The 25249-nt window shown below is 38.6% G+C and overlaps 1 protein-coding gene across 1 annotated transcript in view; it reads right to left on the reverse strand.

The window, feature by feature from the left end:
* The window catches only part of PRUNE2 (prune homolog 2 with BCH domain), a 252700-nt gene that overhangs the window by 173354 nt on the left and 54097 nt on the right, over nt 1–25249 (reverse strand). Inside the window, exons 5-6 of the mRNA XM_045562595.1 lie at nt 15954–16106; nt 13470–13564 (exon numbers count right to left, since the gene is read on the reverse strand). Of these exons, the coding sequence (XP_045418551.1) occupies nt 13470–13564; nt 15954–16106 (248 nt within the window). The remainder of the gene's footprint in view (nt 1–13469; nt 13565–15953; nt 16107–25249) is intronic.

A 25249-nucleotide genomic window follows, 5' to 3' on the forward strand; every position in this document is an offset into this window, starting at 1 on the left:
CCAAACTCTAGTTCTAGCATCGTACCTGTTTTCTTTTTTCCACCACTAGGCGACACCACTGACCTATAGTAACCCACTCTCCAACAGCCAGCACAGCCCTCCTTAGTTAGCAATCACTGTTGATGAAGGAACAAAAAGGATGGCTATTCTAGAAAGTAATTCTCCTAAATTATTCCTTCGTTTGACTCTTCTTATTTCTCTGAGTTGCCACTAGCTATTTGGTATAAATTTGTTATTTCACTTTAGTGTGTGCCAAAAAAGAGTCTTTGTTACTTAGGGAACCAACTCAGCATTTGCCACGCACGGAAAAGGGGCACCGTGACAAATGTAGTCGGCTGTTTCTCTTTTGTACAGATTTCTCTGTCACGAGAAAAGAGAACAATTTTCCTCTAGTTTCACAGCCTGCTTTTCTATGACAAGTTGATACAATGTAGTAATTAACTATTAAAATATTGCATATGAATCACAAGAGTGTTACAGACAAACTAATTTAAACCAAGGTCAGGTCCCCAAATCAGCAGAATAATTCTGAAGGCAGAAGACAGAGAAAATAAATGAGAGAAAAAGTAAGCAACAGCTGCTATTAAAAGTAACGCCAGGCAGCTAAAACTGGTCTGAGTACATTCCTAAAAATGTAATTAGCCAAATCTTTCCAGAAATTAAACCATCAAAATGACATTATAGGACACTTTAAAAATGTATTTACAGAGTGAAAGAGCAGTCATCCTGGCATGTTACTATGTCCTGAGGGTCTCCCTTCTCAAAAAGAACAATGTAGACAGAATTAGATCCTGTGCTATGAAGAAAGTTCAAATAGTCACAGATATTTTGTGAAAAGCTATTTCTTTTTTTTTCTTTGTATTTCAGAATATTACAGTGGTATACAGGTTTTGGTTACATAATTTGCTTTTGTACGGTTTGAGTCAAAGTTATAAGTGTGCTCTTCACCCAGATGGTGTGAATTGTACCTGCTAGGTGTGAATTTACCTTCTTAATTCCCTCAGCAGTGCTCAAGTTGAGAATGAATTAACTCAATTGGCTGTTTTCTGATTTCTTTGTCGTCTTATAGGATGATTAAAATGACTAGACCCAAAACAAGTTCTACCTATGACTTTTCTGAATACTAACAGTTATTAAAGGACAATGAATGCCAAGAGACCTGCTGAACTCTGCCAATATCACGGAGCTTATTTCTCAGAACAGTAGACACTGATACTCCATTTCCTTCACGAGCTCAGGGCAAACTTATCTCCTCCTACTCAAGGATGTCAATAAAAGAGAATTGCCTGCTTGTTACTTTTGAAGGTCTAGAAATGTAGACTTTTTTAATTTACCTAAGATGCAGTGATACATAAATTTATTCAAAAATGCCTTCTGATAATATGCCCATGTCCCCAAATGTGATTTTGTGAACATAAAAGAGAGTTCCCAGATGAGATGACAGAGGTACCAGAAATACCCCATCAAAAAGGGGAGGCTTAGGCACTTTGATGACATATGGAAAGACTTTTTAATTGCAAATATTCATTATGAAGTTACTGGAAGAAAATACAGTAATACCCAGGCAGAAGAAGTGGCCCCATGGAGAATGCAGCAGTGTTTCTGAAAAGAAGCATGTGGACATATGGAAGAGGGGAAAGCTGTGCAAAACCAGCTTAGAAAAGGAAAGACGGGGAGTGATCAAAGTGAAACAAAAAATCCACAGTGTGGTCCAAAGGATATAATTAGAACTCACTAGTACAGCCCATGATGGTGAAAACTCAGGAGGAAAGTGATGACAATCCAGAATGCGTCACCGGAGAGCGCAAGCTCTGTGTCTCCAGCTGAACAGAAGAGAGCAGAGAGCGGGAAGACACGACTTCCGAGGTGCCAGCCTGGGACCCAGGCATGCGTGGTGACCGACAAGCAGGAGCAGCGGTAACTGGGACGTTTGTGTCCAAATAGGAAAGATCCTGAAGACTAATTATCTGATGCTATTTGGTATTTTAAACATGATCTGTCATCTCTAGCTGCAGGGTGGCCCTACGTACTCAATCTGAACTAAAATTATTAACTGTCAGAAATACGATACCACTGGCCAAAGGGCATGAAAACAGCTAACTAAATTACAAATCCTAAATCAAGTTTCTATAATTCTTTTTCCTTGATGGTTAAAAAAAAAAAATCACAATTTGGTTTATGTAAAAAAAATCCTTGAGCACTTTAGCTATGATACCTCATGAAGAGATACACTTCTACTACATGCAAGTAATTGGCACTCCCCTAAAATTCTAGCCATTTTATACTTACACCCAACAACACATGAATTGTACACTGCACCCCTGTATACGCCAGACTGTGGTAGACAAGGAACAGAGGATGTGTAGAAGAAAATCTGACACCTCATGACACAGCCTTAGCTACCAGAAGTGATTTTCTCTTCTTTGGTAAATAGTCTACAAAGAAAGCCCCGTCCATCCCTTCCCTCCCTAGAAGCACATGCTCCTCCTCATATCAAGAATCCAGGCTTAATTCCCAGTGGTATGTGGAGCTGACTTGTAACTGTTACCAAGAGCTGATTGTTACATTTTTAGGACATTTGCAAACCCATTATTTGCAAATTAAACACAGCCACCGTAAACACCAAATTACATAATTTACTTTAAATAAATTATATTAAAAAACAAAAGTAATAAATTCTCAAAACTCATTCTTTTCTAATTATCCTACTACATTTACTATTATCAATGCTCTTGAGACTATTTACAGCTATTGTGTCTGTATGGTAGAAATGCTACACAATGGTTTGCTTCTGCATCTCTCTTCCCAACTTTGTTTTCATGATATCACATTAATACCTTGTAATTGGGCCATGGTAACAGTATTTCCACTATGGAAATTGGCAAACACTACGAATCAGATCTTGTTTCATTGATTGTCTAGACCAGGTGTTGGTAAACAATGGCCTACAGACCAATACAGCCCAGTACCTGTTTATAAACGGCTCGTGAACTAAATACTCAAATAGTTGTTGAATTCCTACAAAATAGCCTCAGTTTTGGCTGTTGGGCTGCAAAGCTTAAAATATTTACCACCTGGCCCTTTTCAGAGAAAAATTTACCAAGTCCTGGTCTAGATTTAAGAAAGTAATGGAGAGAAAGTTCATACTGCAGATTAAACTTAAAAGTGTGTTATGTCTCTAGACATCACATTGTGAATAGCACACACACACACAAAAAAAAAAAAAAACCATGAGGAAATATTTTTCTAGTATTTGAAAACTATTCTTCAATTCACCAAAGAAGTCATTCATGTTGTTAATAAACAAGTGAAGTTCAAACATAGGTCTTCATTGTTTTCACTTTCTTAAGGAAAACAAAAACATCAACTACATCCTTGTTGGAACTACAGTCATTCATGAATAGCAATGCAAGAGTAGCACAAAAATTAACTAGTTCATTCTATGAGAATTAATTAGCTTTATGAAATTTACAATAAAAAGAATAAAGACTATATATTATATTGTTTAGAAAATGTGTGCTATATATCATATATACCCCCTGTACCAGTAATATTGTCATTAAATATGAAATGTTTGATTTTGAATCAAAACTGTACTTTATTATATCTCAAACAAGAAGCAGTATAATTAATCAAAGTATGCACTGAACTATGGACACAGTTTTGCCATCTTAACGGTAGCTTGTTTATGCCAGCAGCAAAGAAGCCTGAAGAGCAAGTGGCAATGAAATCACAAAAGGAGTTTTCCACAGCTTGTTGAGAAATGAATGTTTTCCCTTGCAAGAAGTGGGCCAAAGCCTAGAAGAAGTTGTAGTCAGTTGGTGCAAGGTCTGTTGAATATGGTGGACGACAGAGAGTTTCCAAGTCCAGCCTCTGTAGTTTGAGCAGTGTTGTTTGTGCCACATGTGGTCGAGCCTTGTCTTGCAAGAGGATTGGCCTGTCCCTATTGACCAATCTTGGCTGCTTAATTGCAAGCATCCTCCTCATTTCATCCAACTGGTTGCAGTAGACATCCGCTGTAATGGATTGACCAGGTTTCAAGAAGCCGTAGCGTATAATACCAGTGCTGGACCACCAAACAGACACCATTAGCTTTTTTTGATGAATATTCAATTTTGGACTGTATTTCAGCACTTCATCTTTATCCAAACATTGTGCTGAACACTTGTGATTGTCAAAAAGAATACAGTTTTCATCACATATAACAATATGGTGTAGATATGGTTTGCCTTTATGTCATGACAGCAAAGAAAGGCAAGCTTTGAGACGATTTCTCTTCTGATGCTCATTTAATTCATTAAGATCCCATCTATCCAGCTTCTTTACCTTGCCCACTTGTTTCAGATGGTCCAATATTGCTGGAATAGTAATGTCAAAACTTGCTGCTGGCCAGACGCAGTGGCTCACGCCTGTAATCCTAGCACTCTGGGAGGCCGAGGCGGGCAGATTGTTTGAGCTTAGGAGTTCGAGACCAACCTGAGCAAGAATGAGACCCTGTCTCTACTAAAATTAGAAAGAAAATATATGGACAGCTAAAAATATATGTAGAAAAAATTAGCCGGGCATGATGGTGCATGCCTGTAGTCCCAGCTACTTGGGAGGCTGAGGCAGGAGGATTGCTTGAGCCCAAGAGCTTGAGGTTACTGTGAGCTAGGCTGATGCCACGGCACTCTAGCCAGGGCAACAGAGTGAGACTCTGTCTCAAAAAAAACAAAAAAAACAAAAACAAAAAAAAAACTTGCTGCTAATTCACACGTAGGTTGAGATAGATTCACTTCCACTATAGCTTTCAGCTCGTCATTATCCCCCTTGGTCTCAGGTCGCCCATGTGACTTATTTTCAAGATTAAAATCACCAAAACAGAACTTCTCAAACCATCAACGTTCAATAGCCACATCCTTCCCGAACACTTCACTGATATTTTGAGCTGTCTGGGCTGCATTGGTTCCACAACGGAACTCATATTCGAAAATAACAAATTTTTGATTTATCGATGGTTTCACAAAAATTGCTCAAAAAAAAATCTGACAGATAATCACAAGCCAAAATGTGTGTTTGAAAAACTCAGGTTGTACCTTCACAATAAAAATAAAACAAGAAGTGTCAAAGTGAAACGTCAGATATATTAACTGTTAAACTTAGTACTTAGGAAATCGGACATTTCATATTTAATAACCTAATATATGTTTATATGTTTTTTCTTAGAAAGTCCATTGTTAAACATTTAGCAGCACACCACTGCTGATTCACTTATCATCACTCTGGGCTCGTCTTAGGGACTTGCATGAATAACACAGCATGAAGACAGTGATATTCTGAGATACTTGAAGTTAAGTCACAAGAAGATCTACAGCTTCCACCTGAGTCTCTTAGAAAGCTTGCTGTTGTGGTATTCTTCTGGAACCTAAGTGTCATGCTGTGAGAAGCCCAAGCCAGATTACAGTCGAAATTAAGTTCCCAGTTGATCACCATCTGAATGCAACTGAATGAGAGAGACTCTGAGCAAGAACCGCCCAACTGAGCCCAATAAACCCACAGAACTATGAGAAAGAATAACATCTCGTTTTAAGCCTCTAGGTTTTGGGGGTGCCTTGCTATACAGCAATAGAAAACTGAAGCACCATTTCATTCTGAAGAGGAGGCAGTGAGAGGGGAGCTAATTGAACCAATTGCATCATGACCCCAGAATCCCAGGTTGGGATATGGAAGCTCTGTTTTGTTCTACACCCATGGTGCAAAAATATATGGCAACCATGTTGGGGGTGGGGACATAATGGAAAGGAGGAATAGTTTTGAATAATATACATCCACATTTGCATATACATCTAAATCACAGAAAGCCATTCTCCACTAGACACACATCTAGGAAAATACCAACTCATGAAACACTAACTCTACTCTGTTCACTCACTAACAACCAATCACATTTGAGCTCCCTGGAATGGCACACATCTCCTCCCACAGCTTTCATCCTTCCTGCACCAAGTCAACAGCCATTTCTGAGGCCAGCACCACTTAAATTCCCCATAGCCTCTTGAGGAGGCTGTGTCCCCGTTGCAACTTATCTCACTACCTCATTCCCGCTTCACAGTTGCAAAGGGAAGTCAGGGGGGATTTCTGGGCCCTGAGGAGAGTGCATGCCTGGGGCAGGTTCTGTGTTTCATATACTCTGCCTTCTCTACCTGCTTCACATGAATGCATCTTTATCAGTGCATTCCAGGGGAGGAGAGACGAGGCCAAGGAAAGCACAACTGCGTTATGAGTAACTTTATGATCTCTAAAACTTGGATCACTGCTTATCATCAGTTATTCAGGCTCCTATAACAAAGCACCTTAGACTGGGTGATTTATAAATAACAGAAATTTGTTTCTCACAGTTCTGGAGGCTGGGAAATTCAAAATCCAGGTGCCAGCAGATTCAGTGTCTGGTGAGGACCTATTCTCATAGATGGCACTTTCTCACTGCATCCTCATATGCTGGAAGGGACATACAGGTTCACTCAATCCCTTTTATAAAGGTACTCATCCCACTCAGGAGGGTGAAGTCCTCATGACTCAATCGCCTCCCAAAGGTTCCACTCTTAACACCACTGCACTGGGGATTAAGTTTCAATGTATGAAATTTGGAGGGACATAAACATTCAGATCATAGCAGAAAGTCCATATCCGCTTTTCTGGGTCCATGTTTCACTTGTTCATCCTGCCAACGTTCTCCAGAAACTAGGAATCATTAGGTCTAAATTAGTTTCCAATTGTAATTCACACTTCACATGCCTCATGAAGACTGATTGTTAAGTTCACACAATGACCATTTTTGTCATTGGCTTTAAGCCCCTTTGACCTCTTCAGCCAAATATGAACTGAGAACTCCTAACACCTCAATGACTCAGGGGTTCATTACTTGCAGTTACTATAGTGCTCAAAAGTAATACTGTTTCATTTCAACAAAAAATCTCTAGCCATTAAAATTTTTCACTAACTGATCAGGATACTCTCTGTTTTGAACACAAATTTTAAAATGCTAAATCACAGCAAAGAAAACCAGGATACCAATGTCCCTGAATTCTAGAGACAGTCTGAGAAAAAACATTAGACTTTTTTCCTTCCTATGTGGTACATCCCCTCTAATCCTTTTGCCTATTATAATACTTTTATCTACTTGACTTATCTTGCCAAATATCCTCTATATTGGGGGCTGATAACAGCTTCACTATGAGCCCTTAGTATGCAGACGATGTTTATAGTTCAAAAGTAAAATGCTTTTTTAAACAAGCAAAGATTTGAAGACAAAGAGGAAGAAAGTTTGCTGCCGGGAGTAGGGACAAGAAGAGTGCCAACTAAGGATTGCTTACTGATGGCTGTCTGACACCAGGAGTTTGGGGCAATGACTGCCCCGATGCCTTATTAGTGAATCCCTGAGTAGATCCGAACTCTATATTAGTCTTGTACCCTGGCACCATGTCCCAAGCAGTGTACATGGTGCTGGAGCAAGATCAACCCAGATTTGGTCCTGGCTATACACCAGACAAACGATTTAACCTCTCTAGATTCCAGCGTCCTCACCTCTAAGATGGGGATTATGGCAGATACTGGCTAATTATTCTCCAAACTAGTTCTTCATTCTGGGCACATAACTAGACTACATTTCTCAGCCCCCTTCCGGTTAGATGTGACCATGTGGCTGAGCCAAGGAAACATGAGCAAAAGTGACAGGTGTCACATCCTGACCAGATCCATGAAAACCTCCTCCAAGCTCTTCTGTCTTTCGGAATATAGAATGGAGATGTCCTCCAGGGAAACCTTGGGAGCCACATGTTGAAGATGGTCTCTGAATCAGCCCTGGCCACCTGACCGGGAACACCAAATGAGATTGCTGCACAAGTAAAAAATAAACAACTTCTGTCTTGAGTTGCTGAGAGTTGAAGTTTATCTGTTCCAACTGCTGAGGCCACCTTGACCAATACAGGGGTAATTCTAGTACCTCTACCTCCTGCTGGGAGGGTTAAGGAAGATACTGCTTGTTAAGTTCTCACTCTACCATCTGGTACACAGTGAGTACTCATCAATTGTCAACTCTCATTGCAGTAAGGAAGAGTTTGCAGACTGGACCCAAAAGCAAATGGAAGCACCTGGGATTTAGAACCTGGAGGACAGTTTGCATGTATTTCCATAGATTGGGCAGAATGGCTTTGAAAATTCACCTTACTTTTCAGTGTAAGTATTTGGGATTTTGAAGAATATCCTAATTAAAAATAATATATGCTCCCCTAAATGAGACTATGCATTCCATCCCAAAATAAAGTAGGTGAATACTCTACAGGTACTTTTATCTTGGCTTCAAAAATCTCCAAGCTCAAACAATGAGAAATCATATTTGGTGCCTAAAATCAGTAAACCAGATCTCAGACTGGTTTGCTGAGTCTTAAATCCCTGTTTATAATGGGCCAATTATGCTTCACTGAGCCCCAAGTAAACTTTGCCTTTTGTCAGGGAGGAGTTTAACAGCGATCCTGGGAACTCATTCTGGTCTGTGCTCTGAATGCTAACGGAAAATGTTAGTATTTTTCCCTCTGCAGTGTTCCAAGGTGCAGCGTGGCTGGTAATCTCTTTGCAGGGCAGAATGAGTCAGAGGTCTCTGAGTACCTTACCAGAATGCATCCCATGTGTTCCCCATTCCGGGTTTCAAATAGCAGAGTGGCTGGCCACAAGGAGGTCCCCGGATGAGAGCATAGCAGAAGAACAGCCCAGAGCCCCAGAGAGAAAACAGACCTGAGCAATTCTCTCAGACTTCAGCTCTGAGTAAAGGAGACAGCATCTCAGCAGTTGAAAGTCTTCACTGTTCCTCATTTAAAGGAAATTTATTTGAAATTTTAAAAAGAAGTGGGAGCAACAGATAAAATATGCTTAGCAGGCAACAAGTTCATACAAACAGTCTTATTGTAAGTTTTATTCTTTTAAGTTGTCTGGAAAGTGACTAATTTCATGATAGCATATGCTATGGGTTGAATTTTGTCCCACAAAACTTTTTATATTGAAGGCCTAACCCCAGCATCTCAGAACGTGACCTTATTTGGAAATAAGGTTGTTGTAGATATAATAAGTTAAGATGAGGTGATTAAATGGGCCCTAATCTATTATGACTGTTGTCCTTACAAAAGGGGGAAATTTGGACACAGAGACATGCATACACAGAAGGTGGGGTGAAGATGAAGGCAGAGATCAAAGTGACGCTTCTAGGAGCCAAGGAACACCAAAGACTGCCAGGGAAACATCAGAAGCCAGGTGAGAAGCACGGAACAGATTCTTTCTCACAGCCTTCAGAAGGAACTTATCCTGCCAACACCTTGCTCTTGGACTTCCAGGCTCCAGAACTGTGAGACAATATATTTCCACTGTTTAAGTCACCCAGTTTGTGGTGCTTTGTTGTGTCAGCCCTAGCAAACTAATTCAGTGTATATGTAAGAATAAATCATAGTGCAATTGATCATAATAATTCGGTGCCTGGTTATTGTCCTTCCTGGGTAAAGATGTGAGTGACTTACAGCCTTTCAGGAGATGCTCAAAGAAGGTGCAATAACATTTGGTGTCAGCAAGGGAACCATTAATATGGTACTGCCGTGAGCAACCTTGCTTCAGTGGTACCTCATTAGAATGAAAAGATCTGTTCCTTTCTCGTAACATTTTAATATACTGCTCTACTAGGGAGTAAACTAGGCCCAAGAAGTATAATCATTACCAGTTCTATTGACAGAGGACTAAAGGCAAAGTTTGTTCTAGTGAAGCACATTCTTTGATAGCCATAAATTCTCTTCTGGTAATCAAATCAGCAACAATGAAAAGGGCACAAAGGATCAGGCACGACAATAATCAATGAAGTGGATTCCAACGTGTGATGTGCCTTCCCCGCAAGATGCATGCTGCATTCAGGATTGGGATGGCCTCCAGGCCATGTGGAATGGGGCTGCAGTTTCTTTTCCAACAGTCCTCTCGGTAGGAAGGGCTGCCCCTCTGGCCATGCCTCTGATAAGACCATTTCTACTCACTGTTCATCAAGGTCACATTCATTCTGATCTCATATATTGAGCAAAGCATTGAAACTCTGTATTATTATAATTAATTACTTTTTATAGTAGTTCATTCAGCAATTTACATAACTTTGATTAGGTTACAACTATCATTTGTGAGATATACTACAATAAAAATGAGAGACAAAGGGTTTAGAAACCTCCTCCTTACCAAGTACAGAGTCAAAGTTAAGCTATCAAAGGCAGTGGTTTCTACCTCCCAAACCAATGGTTCCCTCTGAAAAGCATGCTGAAGAGCATATGCTGCAAGGAGATAAATCCTTCTGATTTTAAGAATATTTCCACACAAGAAAATTAATTGGGTCACCAGGCAAATAAACGCCATGGCACACACAACTGTGGAATTACAGCATTGCAAAGGACCATTGAAAATGTAAGGAATCTTCTTTCCCATTCCCTGGCATGATACAGAACCACCAGTTGATTTCTTCCAGTGACAATAGCTAACTACTTTGCAATGCCGCCCACTCCATTTTTGGACAGCAGGATAAGCAGTACTGTCTATAAATATGTGGGCCATTTTTTATCTGATGTCAGCCTTCAGCCATAATTGTCTGGAAGAAACTGGTTGGGAGGGGAAAAAGTAGGTTGCCTTGAATGCCTAGCTAGGTGGCTTTGCTTTCCTAGTTGATTTATTTAAGTTCAAAAGGAAATATAAAAAATATAAATCATTTTATAAAAAATATAAAAATCAGATATCAAAGGGACAAATTGCAGACATCAATAAGTATTAACTATTTGTATTTATTAAGCATCTACTGTGTGCCCAATTTTCTGTGCCAGAAAACTGAAGGGAGATAGAGGTCAAAGATACCATCATTACCCTCAATTAACTTAAAATATTGTCTAACCATTATTAAATATATGAAACAAGTTTAAAATTAATGAAAGATATAGCATAAATTTAAGTCCTAAGTTGGTCATCTAGACTACAGTGCCCACGAGTTCAGAGGGTGGTAATAAAAAATGGAGAATTTACAAGTTGTCATGAAGTACCTGGGTTGACTATGCTTTGGAGGACCAACAAGATTTAGAAAGTCATAGGAATTAAGAAATTTTCTTTGAGCATATACCTAGATTTAGAAGTATATGCTCAAACGGTAATTATATAACCATTCCAAAATACACAGGATTGTGGGGATTCTGTCATTTCTTCTCTTTTCTTTTTTTTTTTTTTTTTTTTTTTTTTGAGACAGGATCTCACTCTGTCACCTCAGCTAGAGTGCAGTGATGTCATCATAGCTCACAGCAACCTCAAACTCCTGGGGTCAAGTGATCCTCCTGCCCAGCCTCCCAAGTAGCTGGGAATGCAGGAATGTGCTGCCCTGCCTGGCTAATTTTTCTGTTTTTTGTACAGACAGGGTTTTGCTCTTGCTCAGGCTGGTCTCGAACTCTTGACCTCAAGGAATCCTCCCACCTCAGCCTCCCAAAATGCTAGGATTACAGGCATGAGCCACTGTGCCACAATATAAGATTGTGGGGTTTCTGTCATAATTTTTAAAAGTGAGGTGAATGGGCATGAGAAAGGAATGCTGAAATATAATCAAATATGAGTAGAGATTGGGGAAAATACCACTATAATCACAGGACAATCTATAGAGAAAACCAAACTCTGCCCTTAACTTGGGGATTTTTTCAACTGACAGATTGCATAAATTATGTGAATTTTCTCTATCAAGGAAAATATAGAAAATGTTATTAAAAAGTTCTTTCTTCATTTCTCAGTCACTTTTAATATCCCCATTATGCAAAAGTGAAAAGCTCCCCACTTGTTTATATATACAAATATCCTTCTCCCCTCCTCACAGATCATACAGTAATTCCAGAGAAGTACTTAACCACCTGATTAATCACTGAACCTGTGTGTAAATTACTGTCAACATTAAGATGATCATTTTATCACTTATTCTGCTTGATAAACATTTACAGTTTAACACGTCTGACAAAGCCATTTGTATAACCCTGTAATATAAATGAAGGTACATTAAAGCTATGGTAAGTCTATAATATTAACAGCCTTAAAATAATTTGCTAACTACAGACAGTTCTTTAAGCAATTACAAGATGTTCTATGTTAATTTAGAAAGGAATTCCAAACAAGGCATTTAAAACCTAATAAGATGCCATTAAATGTAGGGAGACAGGGAGGGGGAAAAGAGGAAGAAAACCCTAAGGCTTGAACTAGTAGAAATGATTCTCAGAGCTACTGACCCTTGCAAGATCCATGTTTTCCTTGGGTTTCTAGGCACAAAGCAGATTTCTAATTGAAGGTGATTATCTAGCTACTACATCCCAAAGTGAATATATTTCTTGTATTGATTCACATCAACAACCAATTATATGGGGATTTTATCAATCTGAAAGTTCACAGAAACAGTAGAGTCGATCTACCAAGTACATACAATAAGAACGTGCTCTGTAAACTCTGAGGCACTATAGTTTGCCTTCAATTACTCATATAGATATAGAAGCTAAATTATGTCAATCGACTGGGCATAAATTTTACCAAAAGATCACAGAAAAAGCTACTGCCTTGCTCTTGGGTTTTCTGAGGTGCCAACACCAATATGAATGCCTGCTATTCCACAGACATACGCACGGTATAGTCACCATCACCATAAGTAAAAAAGAATTGCAACATACAATTCCAAAAATCAAAATACAAATTTCTACAGAGCAAATTTACTCTCCATAAATTTGACCAGAGAGCTCAACCAAAGGTTGACAACTTGATCAAGGCAACATAGCAATAAAATTCTGCAAGAGCACAAAAGTGCCTTTGTAAAATATAGTTCCCATTAGTTAGGTTAATTAAGATTAACATATAAGTCATTGAAACCCCCAAAGTAGATACAAGGTAATTTGCCAAGGAAGCACACAAACACAAGAGTAGTATTCATTCTGAGCCATTCATTTAACACCCTGGAAGGAGGTTCCTTATTAATACTTGACTTGTCACCATTGGTTACCACAATGACATGCATCCAATGCATCCATATAGCTTACAAAGACAAGTTGTTTTTGAAGAAAATTCTATGAAAAATGCAGGGTGGTACATAGAAAATATGGACATGAACCTAATCTCATATATTATTTAACAGGTTAAGTACATACACATACACACACACACACACAAAATGAATGTGTTTTAGATTTTGTTGCACTAAGACAAATAAAATAGCATTCATCTTGAGAATCCACGTGTAGCATGTTTCATTGACTTTCATTGTTTTCACTCAAAGCAATAACCTGCATTTCAAGTCAAATATATCACAAAGAAGCATTCACAGCAAAAGACTACGTGATGGAAGGAGTTGTATTCCAGTTACTTACACTGCAATTGTGTGCAATCTATCATTGCTGAAAAAGCATTTTCACCCTTACCTCGAGGTTCATGTTCACAGTACTAATGGCCACTTTTATTTCTCCATCCGACAGTTCCTTTAGATCTTTCAACATTGTCTGTTCAATACTTAAACCTGTGAATGAGAGGAAAAAACCTTATGTTATATTTGGACAACTTTTTTTATAATAGCTAGGTATTATGTGAATAATTCACCATGTTAATTTTCAATATTTTCCCTCTAATATCACTTCATCTACAATAAACATACACACATTAAGTCAATAATCACATTAATGACAATGTCTGCATGCATTGGGATACCAGCAGGAAAGAGAATTCATCCCTCATGATGCAAAAGAAGGCTCTTTGATGGAAGGACACTTACAGCGATGTGGGCAGGACTAAGAGAGTGAATGAAAGATGATGAGACATCCAGAGACCAGCAAAGGAACAAGGGGAGGAAACAGATTGGAACTGGAGAAGATTGGCTGCTAAAAATGTATCACCAAAGCAGGAAGGGAGCAGGGAAGATCTGCTCCAGCCTCATTCTTCTCCTTCTCATCACCTCCACCTGTTACTAACTCTTCTCATTGGCCAAACCCAACCGGAAGCCAGTGCTGAGGGAGCCCAGAAGATTAAATACTCAGAGGTCAGATTCTGGAGGCCCATAGAAGACAAAGGCAGGGAAGAGATGGGTGGAGGTGGACAAATGAATAACCAGGAAAACTAGTCAAATAATACCAAACAAGGCCAACATTTGCCTTCAGGATGCGTTTCAGTGAGCTCGCATGTTTTCTAGTATAATTTTATTCAAAATACACTTCATAAATGTGACCCATAAAACTATCATAATTAAGTTGGTCACCCTTGTAATTGGCTCTGGCAATAGAAGTTATCGAACTCCTTAATTAAAAGGAGTAATAATCCTGAATGGCTAAATTATCCAGAACTGAACAGTTGTAGTCAATTGACCAATGAGACTCAATGAAACCTATCACAGCAAAACAGCAAAGGGTCTGGCCTGACATTTAATTCTCACTCTGTACAATTACATCTGATTAGGCCTACCCTCTTGGGAAGAAAACCCACAAGAAAGCCTAGTAAATCCCATGTACCCCTCCCGGATGTGTGTTCAGACCTCAGAGCCAACTGCTTGCCCTACCCACTTAGAACACGCTGTCAATCACAGCAGCACCGGGAAACACAGAAGCACTAAATATTTTTCTTTGACTCAAAGATTGAAAAGCCACACTCTTTCATACTGCAGCCTAAAATGATTTATAAATGTATGGTGACATTGCAAGTTTGGTGTCATTTTGAAAATGTATGACAAAATGCTTACCATCCTGCAGCCGTACATACATGTACACCCATGCAGACGCTGTTAGCACCCTACCCCACTTCCTCAGACTTTCCCATCCCAGTGGGCTCTACCACCAGCACCTGCACCTCTTTTCCTGGGGGTTTTCTCTGGCCACCAGAGCCTACTCTGGAGAATGAAGACCCCCAACAAAACCTGATTGGTAGTGTTTGTCCATCTCTGTGGTATAAATGCTCCAGCTACCAATCCAACATCAACCAACTCACAAAGTTCTTGAATATTTAACCATCAGCTCTTGCAGCCCAGGGGAGCACATCCTGCACATCTCTTCACCCCTCGAGGGGGATGACCCTGAGGTGCACTTTTACACTCTTTCTCAGGGGTCTGCAGAGCTAACTGGGTCGATGAAGCAGTCCACAACCCCAGCAGCTTTGCCTGGGATCACCTCCCACATACACTCAGGCTTTGCCCCTTGGGGATCCCAAACTAAGGGAGAAAGTTATGCAATTTAGTGTCCGCAGCTTAAAAATAGATAGTCTGGGTTTAAATCCCAGCCTGGCCACTTGCTAGATGTGTGTGTTTGATGCTGGGAAAGCAAAGAAGCTTTCTGTGCTTCAGTGCTCTCTCTGGAAATGGGGGATAGTAGAGCCCCTGACTCTTAGAATTGTCATGAGGACGCAGTGAGGTAATCCCTGCAGAGTTATACCATCAGGGCCTTGTACATATTAGGCATTCAATGAATTATAGCCATTTGCAATTATAAAACAGTTGATTCAGGAAATTTACCGTCCTGAGAAAGCTTAGACTTAGAGAACAATTTCATCATCTTAGCCATCTTCTGTCTCATTTCTTTCTGAAATTAATTGATTTATGAAATTCCATTGTGCTTGACATTGCTCCTGCCACATTCTCAAAATAGAACCCTGCCAGCACAGGGATTGCAGGTAATGATGCCTCTGGGGTGCACATCAGACACGTGAAGTAACCACACACTCGGGCTCGAAGGCCTCGGAGGCTGTAGCACAGGCTGCCTGTCTCCAGGTGAGCTGACATTACGTGCCTGGGAATCTTCCACAAGCATGTGCAAAAGGGAAGAAAGGAAAAACACATTCAAATTTCCTTTCCTGGGCTTGACTACACTCTATGGCGCAAACCATTCCTACTCGGTAGTGGTGAGAGAGTCAGGGACAGAATCACTCACCTTGAGCACTGAACTGGCTCTCCTGAAGGATGTTGATGATATCTTCTCTTGGAGGCAAGTTTGGAAATCTTTCTTCCAGGACAGAAAGAATTTCTTCCTGCTTCTCTGTGATCTTCTCTGAGTCCATGGCCATCCACTTGAAAAGGATGCTACCTGAGAGACATGAATAAATACGCCCTTAAAGCTTCCAGACCAGCCAAGACAGGGCCAGGAAAATCAACGTTTTCTGGCCTCTTTATTTAAGTTTTCCCTTCCTGTTTCTCACCTGGGCCAGAGAACTCCACAGTGTAACATTCAAGAGGCAATTTGTAGGCCGGGTGCGGTGGCTCACGCCTGTAATCCTAGCACTCTGGGAGGCCAAGGAGGGAGGATCACTCAAGATCAGGAGTTCGAGACCAGCCTGAGCAAGAGTGAGACCCCGTCTCTACTAAAAATAGAAATTATCTGGACAACTAAAAATATACTACAGAAAAAATTAGCCAGGCATGGTGGTGCATGCCTGTAGTCCCAGCTACTCGGGAGGCTGAGGCAGAAGGATTGCTTGAGCCCAGGAGTTTGAGGTTGCTGTGAGCTAGGCTGACACCATGGCATTCTAGCCAGGGCAACAGAGTGAGACTCTGTCTCAAAAAAAAAAAAAAAAAAAAAAAGAGGCAATTTGTAGAAAATCCTTCATATACCATCTTCCCAGCTTCATTATTCTCCAGGTGTTAATATTATTCTCTACCATTTAACTGACCCTAGCATACGCTATGGTACAGAGTTCATGAATAAAGGAGCAAAATGTATTGCTTTCCCCTACCCCACACAAACACACAAACAGAATATACAGTGGTTTTAATTGATTTCAAAATGGAAGTTAATGGTAAACTACTTAAAAATCTAGTCAACATTATTTCCTTTAAGGGACCACAGGGAATACTGTTCCCACTTACCACATTATTAATTTTACACACAAACTTCCTCTTTTTCACAGCTAAATGATTGTATAATCCCACTGTGGATGGCTAAGGAATCTGAAAAGGTGGTCAACCTGAAGTTCATTTCTAATCTTCCAGGCATCATTCATAGTTTTGAAGTAAAAGGCTTCACAATCTGGGTCTAAATCACAGGTCTAGATTACAAAGTAATTTGCCAGTATGCATGACCTCTCACAAACTGCTGGAATTTCTACAGATAATCTCACCTTGAAAGGGAGGAGTGACCATCTATCACGTGCACATCCTCTGGTGTTTTTTTTTTTTTTTTTTTTTGACACAGAGTCTCTCTCTGTCACCCTGGCTAGAGTGCAGTGGTGTCATCCTAAGTCACTGAAACCTCAAACTCCTGGGCTCAAGCAATCCTCCTGCCTCAGCCTCTTGAGTAGCTGGGACCACAGGCGTGTGCCACAACACCTGGCTAATTTTTCTATTTTTTGTAGAGACTGGGTCTTGCTCTTGCTCAGGCTGTTCTTGAACTCCTGAACTCAAGCAATCCTCCTGCCTCAGTCTCCCAGAGTGCTAGGATTAGAGGTGTGAGCCACCGTGTCCAGCCTTACATGTACATCCTCTGCACCCCAAGCCCAGATGAACACAGAGTCACAGGCAGAGAGGGTTTTGCTTAATGATGAACAATTCAGCTCTCTAAAAATCCACAAATCTGTTGATTAATCAAGACATTAGCTTCTGTCTAGCTCTCAGTGTAGCCTTAATGTCAATCACGGGAGAGCGAAAATGGAAAATGAATAAAGGAGGGAGGAGGAAAGAATGTAAAGGGGTGGATGGAAAATAAAGTATCCAATGAGGGAAAACTATGGTACTCAATATAAACACATGGCCTAAGACCTATATGACCTAGAAATGGGGTCTACCTTTGCCACTAAACATGTTGAAATGTCCCAAGTAAGTCATCTGGCCTCTCTGTTCCCATTTGCCCATTTTTAACAGTAATAATACTGCTTTCCCAGCTCACAATGTTATACTGAAAATCAAACAAATGTAAACATCATAATGAAAAGTAAATACTGCCAAATATATTTAAAACATTTAATTCATTTGTTGCTTCACAAACAAGATACTGTGCTAGATGGTAATGATTCAAGATTGGAATAGAGATAACCTTGCCCCTTGAAGCTCATCGTAGTTTAGACATTACTAATAAGTAAACACATACATTTTGAGTATAAAGTTATAAGAAATATCACTGGGGAAATACACAGTACTCCAGATCTAGGGCAGAATCTGGGAGTCAGAGAAGTCTTCCTAGGGAGAGTTAACCTAAGTTTGAGACTGAAGGATAACTAGGCACTTAAGGCAAAGGCAAAGGAAGGGGGAGAGCATGACCTAGACAGATCATGTGCAAAGGCACTGAGGTGGGAGAGAATTTGGTCAGTTCAAGGAATGGAAATCAATTAGTTAGAGGTTGATAGTATGATTTTAGGGGGCGAAAGGTTTGAAAAATTAGGTTAGAGAGGTAAACAAAGGCCAGATCATGAAGGGCCTTACAAACCATCTTAAAGTTTGTCTTTTATATTCTAAGGGAAATGGGAGTGTTTAAAGAGTTTTAAGTAAGGGCAGTAACATGCTTAAATTTATGTGTTATAAGAATCACCGTGGCTATCATGTAGAGAATAAATTAGATAAGGAATATTGGGAATGTCAGTAAGGAGACTCTTTTGGATGAGAACCAAGAAAGAACAGTCAGCATGCAGAGAATTGGACAAATTCAGTTTGAACAATCACTTGAAGGTGGAGGGTAGTCAACTGGATTTTGTATATACCCTGTGGTCTGTCGATTTCTGGCATTAAATCCAACATATAAAGATGATTTGGCCACTCATTATGGTGAATATGAATTTCAAAAAAGTTCCTCATCTGCTTTTAGCTCTGATAGACCACTTTGTACCAAGAATAAGGATAAAAGCTAGATCAAATCCAAAATAATAATAACAACAACATGCGAAAGCATTAGAGAGTTACCCAAGTGATTATCTTAGAAGCTAAGATCCTGGGGAGAAGGTAAGTACAGAGAGGTGAACCTATCGGCATTTGCTAATTCATAAGTTGTAGCTGATAGGCTTGTTAACCATCCTCCATGTGGGGGTTTTCTCAGGTTCTTGGTGACTGTTGGGAAAAGAATTTCAGGACACACCACATAAGCTAAAAGCAAGCAGCTTTTATTGAAAGATTTAAAGTGAAAGTTGAAAGAGTGAAAGTACAGTCTCTCAAGAGAGAGGGAGTTGGCAGGCTCGAAAAGAGCAGCTGCACCACAAGGAAGGGATTTTTTTGGTCTTAAGAAGTTTCACTAATTGAGGGGAGGACTATTCAAGGCTAATGGGTTGGTTTTTAATAAGAATTTGGCTAGTAATTTTTAGAATTGGGTTCCCTCTCATTTTCATACTTTATATGGTTGTTTCCGAGCTGTCATGGCAATTTAAAGGGCAGAGACATTTTTAAACTATAATGCAAATGATATTGCAATTAACCAAAGTTCACGCAAGGTGACCTAGATAGCTGACAAGCCCGTTGAAGCTGGTGCTTGTCTGTGGTTATCAGCCCCTGTAGTTAGACTTTAATACCTGCACCCACTCTGCAAGCCCCTGCATCCAGCTCCTAACTCCATAGCCTAGTTAGCTTCTGCCTGAGGGTTGCTCATTTCAGCAACTGCACCCAACTCTTCATGCCCCTGCATGGGGTCTCAGCCCTGTGTCCTAGTCTCCTACTCTAATAGGCTCAGAAAGGTAACAGATCTAAGAGAAGTTTCACAAAGCAATGGAGACAAAAACTAAAGTTTAGGGCCCTCTGCAGAAAAAAAAGCCGTAGTTAAGTAGCCCAGGTTTTGAGATGGGACCCCTGGAGAGCTACACCCTAGAACAAGGGTTGGAAAACTACCATCTGGAGGTCAAATCTGGCTAACTTCCTATTTTTATAAATAAAGTTTTATTGGAACACAGCCATACCCATTAATTCACATATTATTTATGGGTGCTTTTGTACTATAATGACAGAGTTGAGTAGTTGTAACAGAGATTGTAGGCCCACAAAGCCTAAAATATTTACCATTTGGCCCTAGCCACAAGAATTTTGCTGACTCCTGCCCAAGGAGAAGTATGAAGCAAAAATGGACCAGTCTTCATGAAGACTGAAATCCTTATTTGAATCAGCTTAGACAGAGAACAGATTAAATTTATCTGCTACTCTTCTACTTTGGAGGTACAAAAGTAAATCTCTCAAGAGCCAAAGAATTTCATCATCCATGATCTCATCATCTCTACAATTTTCATATACAATATTTAGCCATCAATTAAAAATGACCAATCATAAAGGAAACAAGATCAAATGATTGGAAATGCCAGAAGAAAAAACTCATGAAGAATAGAAACAGAATCAGAGGAAATTAAAGAAAAAAACAAAACTAGCTGGAGAATTATTGTAGAGAATTAGAGTCTATAAACAAAATAACCAAATTAAACTTTAAAACTATAAATTTAATAATTGAATTTAAGTTCTCAAAAATGTATTCACAGCAGATTAGACACAGGGGAGAAAGATTAGTGAACTGGAAAATATGTCAGAAGAAAACATCTGTATTGAAGCATGGAGAGAAAAAGTGATGAAAAATATAGAAGTGATTGTAAGAGACACAAAGGACATGGAGAGAAGTCTAACATACAGGTAATAGTTTTCCGTGGAGAGAAGAGAGAATGGGCTGAACTAATACTTGAAAAGGCAATGAGTATACTAAATTTCCAAAATTAATGAAAAATATTACTCTAACATTCAAGAGAAACTATGAAGCCAAATCAGGATAAACACACAAAAAAAGACCTGAAGGCACATGAGAGTAAAACTGCTAAAAATTATAGAGATGAAAAAAAATTTATAACAATCAGAGGAAAAAAAATTGCTGTCAAAGGAACTACAATAAAATTGAGTACAACTTTTCAACTAAAATGATGAAAATCAGAGGACAATGAAATTATATCTTCAAAGTGCTGATAGAAAATAACTTTCAATCCAGAATTCTACACTGAATAAAATCAAATGCAAAAATGAAGGCAAAATAAATACAACTCAGAAAAAAACACTGGAAGCATATGCCACAAGAAGAATTACACTAAAAGAAATAGTAGAAGAAGAAGAAGACGGAAGCAAAGAAATGCAGGAAGAAAAGAAGAACATTGGACAATGTAAATATGTAGGTAAGAATAAATCAACACTCACTATATGTTAATAAAACAATTATAAGAATATCTTATGGACTATAAAATATATGCATTATTAAAATACATTTCAATAGTAACAAATTACAGAAGGATCTAAGTAGACAGTGTTCTACGTTCTCAGATTGGCAAGGAAATGATAAAAGTATCAATTTATATGAGATTTTAATTATGTTGTAATCTCTACTGTAACTGCTAGAAGAATATCAAAAATAGTTATTTAGTATAATAACAGCAAAAAAATGAGAGGAAAGGGGTAAATGTGAGACCAGTAGAAAACAAATAGCAAAATGATAAATTAAACCCAGGTGTAACAGGAATCACATTAATTATAAAGAGACAACGTATTTTAGTTAAATGGTAAAAATTATCAAACTGAATTTTAGAAACCATGATGACAATATGGTATTTACTGGAGCATACCTTAAATATAACGATATTGGAAGCTTGGAAGTTAAAGGGTGCAAAAAGACGCAACATGAAAACACCAACCACAAGAAAGTTGGTGTAATAATATCAGACAAAACCGACTATAAAACTAGAAGAATTACATGAGAATAAGACAAACACTTCTTTACTAGTAAAGGGCCAAGCCTCAAGAAGATGTATCAATTCTAAATTTGTGTACACTTATAGCATAACTTCTAAACATATAAAGCAAAAATTGACAAAACTGGATGAAGAAAGAGATAAATCCACAGTCACAGTGGGAAACTTTAATCTTTCTCAGCAACTCTAAGAACAGCAGGAAAAAATATGTAGAGATATAGAATATTGGACCAACATATGTAACAAACTTGACCTAATTAATATATATTAAACATTGTTATCAACAATGGCAGACTATACTTTCTTTTCTAATACAAATGAAACATTTATCCAAACTGACCACCTGTTGAAGCATAAACCAAGTCCTAACAAATTTCAAAGTGTTGCAATCATAGAGTTATATTCTATGGCCACATGAAAATGTCTAAAAATCAATAATAAAGCAAAAACAACAAATAACTCATGGTAGAAGAAGAAATCACAATGTAAATTTGAATATACTTTAAACTGAATGATAATGAAAATATGACATTTAAAATTGTGGGACTCAACTAAAGTTTTACTCTGAGGAAATTTTATAGCCTTAACAGCATAGGATGTTTTAAAAAGAACATTAAATTCAAATAAAAGGTAGAAGAAAGAATATAGTAAAGATAAGAGCCAAACTTAAAGACACAGGAAACAAACACATAATGGAAAAAATAAAGAAAACAAGAAGTTGATTTCTGGGAAAAACAAATACAAATAGTTTTGAAAATGGCTTAAGAAAAAAAGAGAGAGGAGAGAAAGAAGGCATAATTTACCAATATTAGTAATGAAACCATGACATAACTACAGATTCTACTAACATTAAAAGGTAAGAACAACTTTACTGTAATAAGTTTTAAAATTTAGAAGTAGTGGACACAACTAGAAAAACTCAACTTGCCAAAATTGGTAGGAAGACAAATTTAAAAATCTGAGTAGTTCTCTATCTACTTAAAAATGAATCCATAGTTTAAAATCCATAATTACAAACATTTAAAAAAATACATTGATTTTACACAAATTCTTCCAAAGAACAGAAAATGTGAGAAGATTTCCTAACTTATTTTATGAACCTGGCATAACCTGGATACCAACACCTGACAGGGACATCACAAGAAAGAACAATTAGAGACAAGTCTCTCTCATAAACATCGATGCAAAAAAATTTTAAAACTAGTCCCATGTCAGATTCAACAACGTGTGATAGGATATTGTGTAGTCACCAAGTAGGGATCTCCCAGGAATCCAAGGACAAATTCACATTCACAGAGCAATCCATATAATTCACTATAGTAATAGAATAAAGAAGAATAATCATGTGATCACCTCAGTAGATGTCAAGTAGTAAAACTACTTCATAAAATATGAAATTTAATCATATAAAATCTCAGCCAAGTAGAAATAGAAGACAACTTTCTTTATTTTTTTATTTTCTATTTTTCTTTTTAGAGACAGGGTTTTGCTATGTTGCCCAGGCTAGTGTCAAACTCCTGGCCTCAAGCAATCCTCCTGTTTCAGCTTCCCAAAGTTCTGGGATTATAGGCATAAGCCATTGTGCCCAGCCCTAGGAAGACAACTTTCTTAATTTGATAAATGATGTTTATAAAAACCAAATAAAAAAAGCAGACATCATAGCTAATTGTGAAATACTAAACAACTTTCACTTCAGATTAGGAATGAGATCAAGAACGCCTACTGTTACCGCTCCTATTCAACAGTGGACTGTGAATCCTAGCCAGAGAGCAATAAGGCAAGCAAAAGAAGTGAAAAATGTAAGGAAAGGAAAGGAAGGAATAAAAACTGTCTTTTCACATAGAACAGCGGTCCTCAACCTTTTTGGCACCAGGGAGTAGAAGACAATTTTCCATGGACGGAGGGCAGAGAGGGAGGGGAGAATGGTTTTGGGATGATTCCAGTGTATTACATTTATTGTGCAGCCAAACCTCTCTGCTAATGATAATCTGCATTTGCAGTCGCTCCCCGGTGCTAGCATCACCACCTCAGCTCCACCTCAGATCGCCAGGAATTAGATTCTCACAAGGAGGACGCACCCTAGATCCCTCGCATGCACAGTTTACGTAGGGTTTGCACTCCTATGCCACGGATCTGACAGGAGGTGGAGCTCCGGCAGGGCAGCGATGCAAGTGATGGGGGCAGCTGTAAATACAGACAAAGCTTCCCTGCTAGTTCCGCTCCTCACCTCCTGCTGTGCGGCCCGGTTCCTAACAGGCCACGGACCAATACTGCTCCACAGCCCAGGGGTTGGGGACAGCAGACATAGATGATATGATGTGTATGTAAAAAAACTACAAATCTACAAATAAGCTTAGAATAGTAAGTAAATTCAGCAAGTTTGCTGCATGAAAAGTCAAGAATATAAAATTGCCTGTATTTCTACAAATAATCACAAATGATTAAAAATCAAACAAAAATGTTAAAGAAAACTGCAATAGCATCAATATATAAAATACTAAGGAATAAATGCCACAAAAATGTGCCTGGCTTATGTTCAAACCAAGAATTCACTTTCTTAAATTTGGGGATCTTCTTTTTAAAATGTATAAAATAGAAAGGCAGCATTCAAGAATTAACAGATATTGCATTAAACAGAGACTACAGAATATTTCAGTGAAAGGAGACTTCTGACACTGACTTATGATTAAGTTTGACTTGACTATTGCAAAGCAGATGATGTACTGACATAACCAGGAAAAACTAACTCAGAAAGATGCTCTCCATACTCTGAGTTGATTTTACTGCATAAGAAACACTGTGGCCCAACATTATCCCAGGGCCCCATCTATGGCAAATTTTTCTACTTCAATTAGAAATCCATTTAGTTACAAACTCAGTTAAATATCCAGATCAAGATATACAGCAGCCAAGGTACCTCCCAGCAAATTCAAACCTGTTTTTGTAGTAAGCATTGACTTAACTTCCAGCCAATTTTGCAGGATGAAAACAATACTTAAATCCATAAACACGGACCCAAAAATGTCCCAGCTATTCATAGGCGAGGTAGAGGGAGGGAGTGATTAACAGAAAGCACCAAAGAAAGCAATTATAATAAAATAGTGACAAACATTTCATTCCATTAGAAAAGAAATCAACTACAATGTTCTTTGCTCAAAAGAATGGAGAAGTGAAGGACCTCTTGCCGAAAGCAACTGCAGTACATTAATATTAAACATGATCTAATGAAGTCAGAAGTTGTTTGGGGAAAACATTCAGCACAGTAAAGGCATATTCTGCATGATAAATTCTTAGCAGAAAAGAAGGGATTTAAATCTCTTTTCTTCTTTCACTTGGGATTTTTTTTTTCACACTAAAACAAAAAAATTAAAGAATGAACAATAGAGAAGGGGAGGAGGAGGAAAAGAGAAGGAAAGAGCGAAAAAGAAATACAATTTAAGTCACATTTTTGTCTGAAAAGTTGTAAGAAGAAGCATATTAAGTGCCTACTATTCTTACAAATTTAAAATGTCTAAGTTTAAGAATAAGGATTATCTTTGTATGATGGAAG

Source organism: Lemur catta, chromosome 10 (genome assembly GCF_020740605.2).
Source record: "Lemur catta isolate mLemCat1 chromosome 10, mLemCat1.pri, whole genome shotgun sequence".
Taxonomy (NCBI): domain Eukaryota; kingdom Metazoa; phylum Chordata; class Mammalia; order Primates; family Lemuridae; genus Lemur; species Lemur catta.